The sequence below is a fragment of the Notothenia rossii genome (genome assembly GCF_949606895.1).
Source record: "Notothenia rossii genome assembly, chromosome: 4".
NCBI lineage: Eukaryota > Metazoa > Chordata > Actinopteri > Perciformes > Nototheniidae > Notothenia > Notothenia rossii.
Window position 1 is genome coordinate 76,215,121 of NC_136902.1, and position 10,496 is coordinate 76,225,616.

General features: G+C 38.1%; 1 protein-coding gene across 6 annotated transcripts in view; it reads left to right on the forward strand.

The window, feature by feature from the left end:
• The window catches only part of schip1 (schwannomin interacting protein 1), a 203,896-nt gene extending 193,508 nt beyond the window's left edge, over positions 1–10,388 (forward strand). For all 6 annotated transcript variants that reach the window (XM_079678377.1, XM_079678378.1, XM_079678380.1 and 3 more), the window contains 5 exons: positions 474–591; positions 1,217–1,414; positions 7,731–7,854; positions 8,529–8,622; positions 9,468–10,388. In XM_079678377.1, the coding sequence (XP_079534503.1) occupies positions 474–591; positions 1,217–1,414; positions 7,731–7,854; positions 8,529–8,622; positions 9,468–9,519 (586 nt within the window). In that variant the 3' untranslated portion in view covers positions 9,520–10,388. The remainder of the gene's footprint in view (positions 1–473; positions 592–1,216; positions 1,415–7,730; positions 7,855–8,528; positions 8,623–9,467) is intronic.
• Positions 10,389–10,496: the final 108 nt, after the last annotated feature.

Here is a 10,496-nt window from a genome sequence, read left to right on the forward strand (position 1 = left end):
ATTATTGATCCACAGAGGGCTGGATCTACAGTTAGTGATATTCTGCTGCTTTGTGGCACAAAGACACCCCCACCAGTCCCACGCAGATTGGATCAGACCTACCGGAGGCTTCCTGGATCTATCTTTATTGAAGAAAGAGGGGAGATGATTAAAAACAAAAGCCCTCTTTAATTCTATCCTCCGCCAACACTTTGCTCTGGTGGTGAAGGTAGCTTGTGTTTGTTAGGATTTTTTTTCCATTTTTCTTCATTTTTTTCTCTCTTTATCACTACTTCATAGCATACACAGCTCACTTTGCATACTCTAAATCGTTTATTGAGGCAAAGCACTTTGTTGAACTCATCATAGGTCATTTGTATTGGCTGCTGAGCTGTGAACGTTGCTGTCCGAGTCGATGACTGCAGAATGAGCCCACTGTGACCTGACGTAACTCTTATCTGCATGTATGCTAATATGAACATCTCTCCCTGCAGGCTTCAGAGTGGGATGAACCTACAGATCTGTTTTGTCAACGACAGCGGCAGCGACAAGGACAGCGATGCAGATGACAGCAAGACAGAGACCAGTCTGGACACTCCTCTGTCCCCCATGGTATGCACCATGTCCATTTGTGCACTTTGAAGCCTACACTGAGTTTTGATAGCATTTATCCAAAATTCAAGATTTAAAATAAATACTTAAATCTTGAAATGACTATGAATTGGGAATTTTGATTTACAGGGCTGACTGTGTCAAAAGGTTAAAGGGTAGAGATCTGATCGTAAGGAAGTGAAATTTAGACTGAAGAATAAGGAAACGGGGGAGGTATTCATTATGAATCACATGGATAGATTGTGGTTTGGTTGCTCTATGAATATCTTTGATCATGATTTCTGGCCCGTTAACCAATTCACCAGCAGCAAATGAGAGGTGAACTGGAATATGCTCGCCATGGCCGTGGATGACTGCACACATTAACCTCCCACCAGCTTGAGACACATTTAACAGAAAGAGGGGGAGAAGAGGAGACGTATTACCACCCTACATGTTCATCTGCGCTCTCCTCACATCCCATCACTGACGTTCCTGTCAAATCTACATAAGAAAATGCAAAGAATACATAAATATTAATCTTCTGACCTGGCCTTTGTTGTCTTTCCTTTTCTTTCTCATTTCCTTTTCATTGTCTTCTCCATATTTAATTCCACCCTCTCTTCCTCCTCTGTCCTCCCTGCAGTCCAAGCAGAGTTCGTCCTACTCGGACAGGGACACCACAGAGGACGACTCTGAGTCTCTGGAGGATATGGACTTTGTGAGTCGACAGAAGAAGCTGCAAGCGGAGGCAAAGCTGGCCCTGGCTATGGCCAAACCCATGGCCAAGATGCAGGTGGAGGTGGAGAAACAGAACCGCAAGAAATCCCCTGTGGCCGACCTGGTCAGTACCAGATTTACACTGCTGTTGACCATGAAGTTTCAGATTAACAAGGCAAACTTTTGCCAAAAAATACCTAGTCTTATTTTCCATATGACTCCTGTATTTTCACATATTACACAATTCATTTATGTATATTTATAATGATAATGTTAGCATGCAAATACTACACACAATATAAAAACTGGGACCATTAAATCCACTGATTTAAATGAATATAATAATATAATAGGTATAGTTGTTGTTTTCAAGCTTTTGGTTCTTCCTGAGCACCTATAATCAGTATTTTCATATTAACAATGGATCAACTGACTACTTACTTGTATGTGAAAGGGGTTTGTTTTAGTGATGAACTAACTTCCAGAGAATTCGCTCTGTCCTTTCCCTCAGCTCTACTGAGATTTATAGCATCTTTCAGTTCATTGTTAAGATTTTACAACCAACAAACTTTACTGTTTTGATTCTTTCTTATGGTTCTAATGGGTTTTTTTTTGCAAACCACTGTTTTGATCAAAAATCCCAATTAGTGACTCGATGGGGAGGAATGTGTGACTTTTACCAGCCAATCCTTTTTGTTCTCTGAGTTTGTGGAGAGAAGAGTGATCTTTGGTTTCACATTCGCCTGGTGGTCAGAAACACTTTTGGAACAGAGATCCACCAGATGTGATGTATAAAAATACATACGGTATAACTTTTTCTCTTTTTTTTTGTTATGGTTAAGAAATATTGTGGTCATCATGTGACATTCAATTTAAAAAGATATCCATTATTTGGTTGATTAGTCAAAGTGGGAATAGATTGGTGGGTTGAGTTTCAGTAACATAATGAGTATGAGCCGAACAGGTCACATGTGTATATTTTGATGATATCATAGGAAGCCTTCCCCCGCCTCCTCGCTTTCTTCCTCTCGGCCCATTTAGAGGAAGGAAGGTGATGACGACACGGCTCATAATTTTTTCAGCCGTTTCTATATGCCTCACTGCCTCCTCAGGAGCTCACACGCAAACACACCCACACTGTCAGATTTACACACAATGAGAGGGGCAGCTCGGCCGGGGCCATCTATAATTCATATGCCGGAGAGCGTTGACTTCATTGTTTAGGGATATAGCTGTGAGTGCTCTGCAGGCGGAAGACATTGCTGTCACATCTTGACAGTGAATAATAAGATGTATTAAAGACCCAGCCATCTGCCATGACCTCAGCACTAGAGATCAATTCAACTGTAAATGTTACATGTGCTAAATGCTCCCCCAGAACACTGATCCTTAACTAAGGAGTACTAAGGGAATTGTGAAGTAGCTAAACTATGTGGGAACAAAATTGAAATGATAAATTATTAAAAGCATATGCAAATTTGAATAAGATTACACCTTCAACAAACACTTATTGCTACATAAATTGCATTAAAATGATTGGGAAGTGACAAATCAAAAATAAAAACGTAAAAAGCTATATTCAATAAATATTCAGTTAAGAGAGGGTAACAATTTGAAATTATTAACTAAGAGTCATCCAAATGGTTAGATTTATAATAAGGAATTAGATGAAACATATAGCTATAAGTAATGGTTTTATTGTTTCAATTGTTAGCTTAAATTTAAGGATTGAATTTTTAAATAAATAGCTAAAGTATTGTATAAGTAGTTGAATTTATAATCTATAAGTCATTTATACAGTTGACAAAACTTGCTAAAAATATTGATAAACTTTTGAAAGACAAGTTTATTAAAATAATTGGATGAATAATAAAAATACTTTGCCCAAAGTAATGCATAAATAGTTTAAATAATAGCTTTAAGTGATGGATAAATGTTCAAAGGGCCGGATAAGACAGTTGTGGTAACCATTAACAACTGAATTGTATGAAAATGTATTGTTACAAACCACTTTTTATGAACTTAACTGATGAAATACTTAAGCTAATATGATAATTAGTGCGAATGCTGTTTAAAGCATTCCACTATAGTTCTTCAAATCTTTATTCTTCCCCTTATTTCAGCCAATACTTTGGCACTCCATAACTTCAGCTTACTTTCAGCTAGAGAAACCATTCCACTATTAAACTATTCAGCCTTTTCAGCAATTGATTGGAAACTTTAAACTTTTTCAAAATATTTCACACCTTTTGAAATATTCAGCTTTTTAAACTCTTTTTTAACATTGAAGTCAATGGGAGATGCCTTCAAATCCACTTTTGCTACACTTTGCGCCAAATGCTTCTCCTTCCACATAATTTCAGGTAGACACTTCATTCCAACTTTCAAATGATCACAAGACCGTCAGCTATTCAATTCCTATTCAGATTTTTGTTATCTTTTAAACTTTTTGAGATAATGAATTTAGTTTGGAGCTTGGTAGAGAGGCCTTTTTCAGATTTTAACATTAAAGTGGATGGAGCAGCTTGTTAAGTCTAGAGTGCTTTGATCTCAAAACAGAGTGGAGCAGTGCTTAAAATTCTCCCCAAAAAATATTTTAAACTTGCCATAATTCCCAAACCCTACACTCCTCAGACATATTTTCTCATTAAAAAATTAAAATTAAAAAATTAAAAAAAATTAAAAAAATTAAAAAATATATAAAAAAAATTAAAAAATATTTAGAAAAAAAATTAAACAAAATGCCTCTTGAGGGCATGAAGAGACAAAAAGTCCAGCTAGCTCCAAATGGATACTCATGTTAAGAACATCCGGATCTTTCTTCAGAACAGAGTGAAGTGTACTTTAGACAAACTGCTCTCCTCTTCACATTTACCACACAAAACCCAACAAAAAAACATATGTCAGTTCATTGGGGTTCCCTGATGCTCAAGGCCTGGTCATTTTTTGATAGGAGCCATATTTTTTGAACAGGTGGCAAAATTGTCAGATATACTCCTCAATGCATTCTTATGGGACTCAGTGCACACACTCTCTCAAACACGCAGACACACAGAAAGACACACACACACACACACACACACACACACACTCTCAAACACAGACACACACACACACACACGCTCTCAAACACAGACACACACACACACACACACGCTCTCAAACACAGACACAGACACACACACACACACACACACACACACACACACACACACACACTCAATGCATTCTTATGGGACTCAGTGCACACACTCTCTCAAACACACAGACACACAGACAGACACACACACACACACACACACACACACACACACACACACACACACACACACACACACACACACACACACACACACACAAACACACACTTTCTCTCGCACACACACTCTCTCTCTCTCACAGACTCTCTCTCTCTCTCTCTCCATAGTTTTTGAACGGGTGACAAAATGGTCAGATATACAACTCAATGCATTCTTATGGGACGCAGTGCTGCAGTTGGTTGCCTTTGATCTCTCTGGACACACACACAGGTGTTATGATTGGGTGTTATGAGTAGGTGCTCAGGAACAGAAACAAACACTGACAGACTGGACTTTAACAGACTGTCTCAGCCTATTCTTTTCTGTCTGATGGAGACTTCATACAGACTTCAACAGGTTCCACATATTTTATATATTATTGGTGACGTATGGTTTTAGTCGAAAAGTTTGCAGTCAAAATATTCTGCTGCTTGCCCAAGCCTTTCTACTTTCTTTTCTCATCTTAATACAAATTCATTCACTACTACTTACATCTGATATTTAACTCCTTCGGCCTATTTTCAGCTGCAGAAACCATTCAACTATTACATTATTCAGCTATTTCAGGACATCAAGGCTATACATGTTGTTGTTTATACCTTTTTTAAAACCTTTTCTTTTAAATATTAAGCTTTTCCTGCATTTTTGTAGCTAAAAGCAGCTACCAGTCAGCTAATAACATATTCAGCTTTTTCTGCATTTTCAGCTAAATTCAGCCATACATGTTCACAGTTTACAGCATTCGCACGCATTTTCTGCAGGAAATGCATTTTCTAGTATAATTAGTCCCACAGTGGGCACATATTTAGTGTTACATCAGACACAGAGGGCAAAAATAAGAATTATCAATTAGAGAAGGACGAAAAAGATAATTCATAAGTGAACAGCAAAGAGACATGGAGGGATATATCAAACTATAAAAGACCAATCACTCTTGTTGGTTTAGTTTAGTTCAAAAGTAACTGTCAATGGAAAAATGAAGTGAATTCGGCCTGCTCAATAAGCCTGAATCCAACTGTTAGCCTGTGGACTGGGAGTTTTTTTTTCTCCTAAATCTGTACACACAGAGTCACTGACAAAAAGTAAAGTAATCGTGAGAAGAAAGGGGAAATTATTCAGATTCTACTGTAAAACTGCAATCCTCACTCTGAACTTCAATCAGAGGTAGGTTCAGTTCCTCAATCTGACATTGAGTCATCGCTGGAGATTCTGCTGCTTTAAAGATTCAGTGATTTGAGATCGCGCGAATGATCCCAGAAACTCACGCAGCAGTCAGAAGACTGACCTGTTGAGTCATGAACATCGTCTCTGAGCTCTCCTACTCAAATTTCCTCTGACGTCACAATTATCTCTTTGCCACGTCTCGGTCCACTGTTATGTGTGCGTTGTCCTTTCCCTCGAAACTGAAACTGACACATGGCTACTTTTTAGTACAGTTGGTCATAGAGCCAATGTGAAAGTGAAAGAAGGGTGAGACATGACATCACTTAGTGTAGCACATGCAAAAACAGCGTGCACATTTTCTTACCTACTGTTTGTCAATAATGGATATAAAGTGGGAGGGAAAATGAAAGAATGTAGAATCGGTTGGATGGGCGTGTTGATCGAAGGAGAGTCTGGTAAACAACAGGCAAACTCTCTGCCAATTTGATGCACACGCCAAATGTTATTCCATGTTGTGACGACACTCCAAAGTTGACTGAGAACATAATACGTTGTCAAAGTCACTGTTTGGAGTCAATACAATATTAAGCACTAGATTAAACAGAAGCCTTTCATTTTCACTCATAAGGAGTAAGGTGTTTATTCTCACCGTTTGTTGTTGCTGTACCTTTGTCTTGGATCACACATTTTCAAAGTTCCAGTATAAAGGGAAAGGGAAATCAGATTGTAATTTTAAAAATGAGATATTAAGATATGAGAAACATCAGCATCACTACTGGCTTCAGCTCTACACATTCACTAAGTTCATGTGCTGTTTATTTGTTTTAAAAAAAAAGGACTGTCCTTCAACTTGGAATCCCCCAGCTTAACAGTGTCCCTAAACGTTGTTGTGAATACTTGTGAACACAAAGAAATAGTAATATTCCTTTTTGTTTCATCAGGGGCATTATCAGGAGAAGCCAAGAGACTGGACTTTTTCCAAATGTTCCCAGCTCCAAATCATAAAGCCTATTTGATCATTCATGCCTATGTTTTTAAGAATTGTTTCCAAGTGGACCAAATCCAAAAACACAGAACATTGTTTGTAGCCTTTATTTAACCAGGTGAAAATCCAATTGAGATCAACGATCTCTTTTTCAAGAGAGACCTGCAGCACATTGGTTACACATAAAAACAACAGAAAACAAAAAGGACATCATGATTCAAATCAAACTTTCTACAGTAGTAATATAAATGGCTATGGGTTGATGAGAGGATGACTGGCAGAGGAAAGAGGAAATATATGGATATAAATGTCGGGATGGCATGGCAGGAAGAGGAAGCAGGGCAGCGATTGCCGGCAGGCAGGAAAACAGGAACAAAGCACAGGAAACAAGCTAGCATTCACTTGGGTAACAAGTACACAATAAACACTTTCCTATAACAAATATATTATATCTTGGCTAGAGCATAGGCTTTGAATTAAAGCTCGCTTTTGTTTGTAGACCTTCGCCTTTTTTTTAATCTGCTTTTGGGTCCTACATTTCCCAAACCGTAACAGACAGTGGCACACATTTTGATTATTCTTTTTCAGGTATAGATCAATTACTTTTTATAAAATGTCAGAACAGTTGTAAAAGATAACAGTGCCAGTTCCTTGAGAGAAAAAAAAACAAACCTCTCTTTTGAGAATCTGGCACCAGTGAATCTTTGGCCGTTTTTCTTCATACATTATTTAAAAGTTTGATGGATTATCGGAGACTATTTTGTTTTTTGGATTGTTATTTATTCATGTCTATATATTTTACAAGACAAAAGATCCATGAGTTTATGCTCTTTTTGCTGCATGAAATATATAATTCAACACAAATGTCTATAAAGGGAATTGCGTAAATATGTGAAACACAAGTCATACAGCAGGAACATGTTTTTTTGTAGATTAAACTTGTTTTAACCTGTGCATAAAGATGTATTTCTTTGTGTGTATTTTTCTGGCAGCTTCCACACATGCCTCACATCAGTGAGTGTCTAATGAAAAGAAGCCTGAAGCCCACCGACTTGAGAGACATGACGCTGGGACAGCTCCAGGTTATAGTCAATGACCTGCACTCACAGATCGAGAGTGAGTTGACCACAAACACACATACAACGAGTTACTGACCTCTTCTTTCAATTGCAGATATGATCAAATGGGGAAAAACATGAACATGCATACTGACCCTACCTTTGTGGATGTGAAAGTACTTTTAATTATGTTCCACAATTCATAGAATTTTACCAGTTCACAGCTTCCCCTGTGAGTATTTACTGTCACTGCACTGAACTGAGCATTGACCCTGCTACTCAGGGATGAATAATCTCTCAGCTAACATTAACCAGCTCCAAAATTCCCCAATGAGTCCAGAGTCATAAGCCGATTTTTACTTATATACAGACTTTCCCTTTCAAATGTTTTTTGTGTGTGCTTCATATTTTCTGGAAAAAGGAGAAACAATAGCTGAAAAACATGTGATGTGAGAACAATCACATTTGTGTGGTCCGAGTGTCAATACTCATTATGGGTTTGATGGCTTTGTGAGTCATTTTATCAGCACGTAATGAAAGATTTTAGGCAGTATGGTAGGGTTTCATGCAGATATATTGTCCATCTATTGATAAGCGTCACAGTATATGTGGTGTTTAAAGTATTTCCATATTGTACATATATGATGTAGATACATTCCTGCTTTGTCATTACGATAAGTCTGTAGCCTGACATGACGTTTATATTCTTCCTCGTGTTATCTGCCCCTGCAGCTCTGAATGAGGAGCTTGTACAGTTGCTGCTGATTCGGGATGAGCTACACATGGAGCAAGATGCCATGCTGGTTGACATAGAGGACCTCACCAGGTGATGAGGCATTTAATGAGGACCTTATTCACTGCATTTATCTTTCTTTCTACTCTTCTGGTATGACAAGAAACATATTTGTTTGAAGATTGGAAAGACATAGTCATAATATATGTTTGCTATTACCAAGTCTCTTAAAAAAAGGACCAAACCAACTTCAATACTTTTTCTGACTCTCCTATTCTGTGATTGTCAACCTCAAGCCTATTTGTTCCCACTGTTCCTAAGTGTAGAGTTCATACATTTCTTCCCGAAAGGCTTCACTATTTCCCAAAAACTGCTTTAAATTGTAGTTTTTAAAACAGTAACTTGCTAACTCACAATGTATAGTTATCAGTATTAAAACAGCAAAAATACAAATGTGTTTGTTGTTTGTCAAGGCATAATCCAAAATTTAACTCAGAGAATTACATTTGTAACAGTAGTATCTGCTGATGTGGTCTCAAGTTGCTAAGCCGTTAAGAGGAGTGGGCTACAAAGGTGTCCCATCACTTGAGGCTGTTTATCAGCTACCTTGAAACCACAAAAACGCACAAATAACTTTTTTCCCACAACCCGTATTCTCGTCCCTAAAGCCTGTGAACACTTTCATGCGTGACATTTCTGGGGAATCCCTTCAACAAATAGTAACTCAAACAGAAGTACATTTGTTATATAGATATTTTTAGTCACAAATTTAGTGCGCTTACTGAGCATGTAGTGCAGCAGGACCATGTATTTGTTATTTGCTTGGTTTTTTGGGGGGTTTTCTTTTGGGTCTTTTAATCACAACAAAATGAATAAATACATCACCAGTCTTATCCTCTCTATAACTGTATGTATAATAACCTTTTCTCTTTTTCCAGGCATGCTGAGAGCCAACAGAAACATTTGGCTGAGAGGACCCTATCCAAATAAGATGCCAGTCCCTGCTCCACCCTCTCCCCTCTCCCCTCTCCCCTCTCCCCTCTCCCCTCTCCCCCCTCCCTCCTGCCTAGCTAAGCTCCCACTGCAAACCAGACTTTCCCCCTCTGGCCTTTCCACTTCTGCCCCTTGTCGATCCAAACCCCCCGCTTGTCCCCAGTATTTTGCTCCTTGCTGCTTCCCCTATCTCCCCTTGTCTCCTTTCCTGTCCAAACCCACTGCAGCAGCAGCACAGAAGAAGCTTCTGTGGTTTTCTCCCAGCGCTAAGGATGGAGGAGCACTTCCTGCTTCCTGGGAGAAAAAGGAAACTGATTGTGTGTTGTCATGGATTCTGTACCCAGCTTCCTGTGCAGTGATCGGCCTTGCTTTGCTATCGTTTCTTTTTAACTTTCTACATTCGCCACTAAATTATAACTGTCAAATGCAAAAATTGTGGGAAAAAATAAAATAATAGTGAAAAATTAAGTAGAAAGTCAGTCATGAGAAAAAAAGAAACTCTATTGTACAGATGGAAACTAACTTCTTCAGACCATTTTAAGTTGGACAGTAATTTTCAAGTATTTCAAAGTCGACCTGTTTTTATTCTGCACAAATGGTAGTTTTCAACTGAGAAATGTTTATTTGAAGGTGCTAAAAGAGTGTAAAGGAAACATGCCTGCCTTGTAGTGGAGTTGTAGCTTTTGGTAACGTTCACTCTAATTGCTCTTCAACATTTTGTGAATGTTGATTTTCTGACACAAGTCATTTTAAATGAATAAGTGTGTTAATATCGTTTTCATCCTACTGTAATCAGAAACTTTATTTGAGGGAAGAAATGTTTATGTACAGATATGTAAAATAAAGAATAAACTTTGTTTCATATACATTGGTTTGTTGTGAAGTATGTTTAATTTGTGTTGCAGCTAGTAAGAATTGGAATGAGCTTCCTCTTTCTGATGAACATAGGAAGTGTAATAAGTGGTCGCAACTGC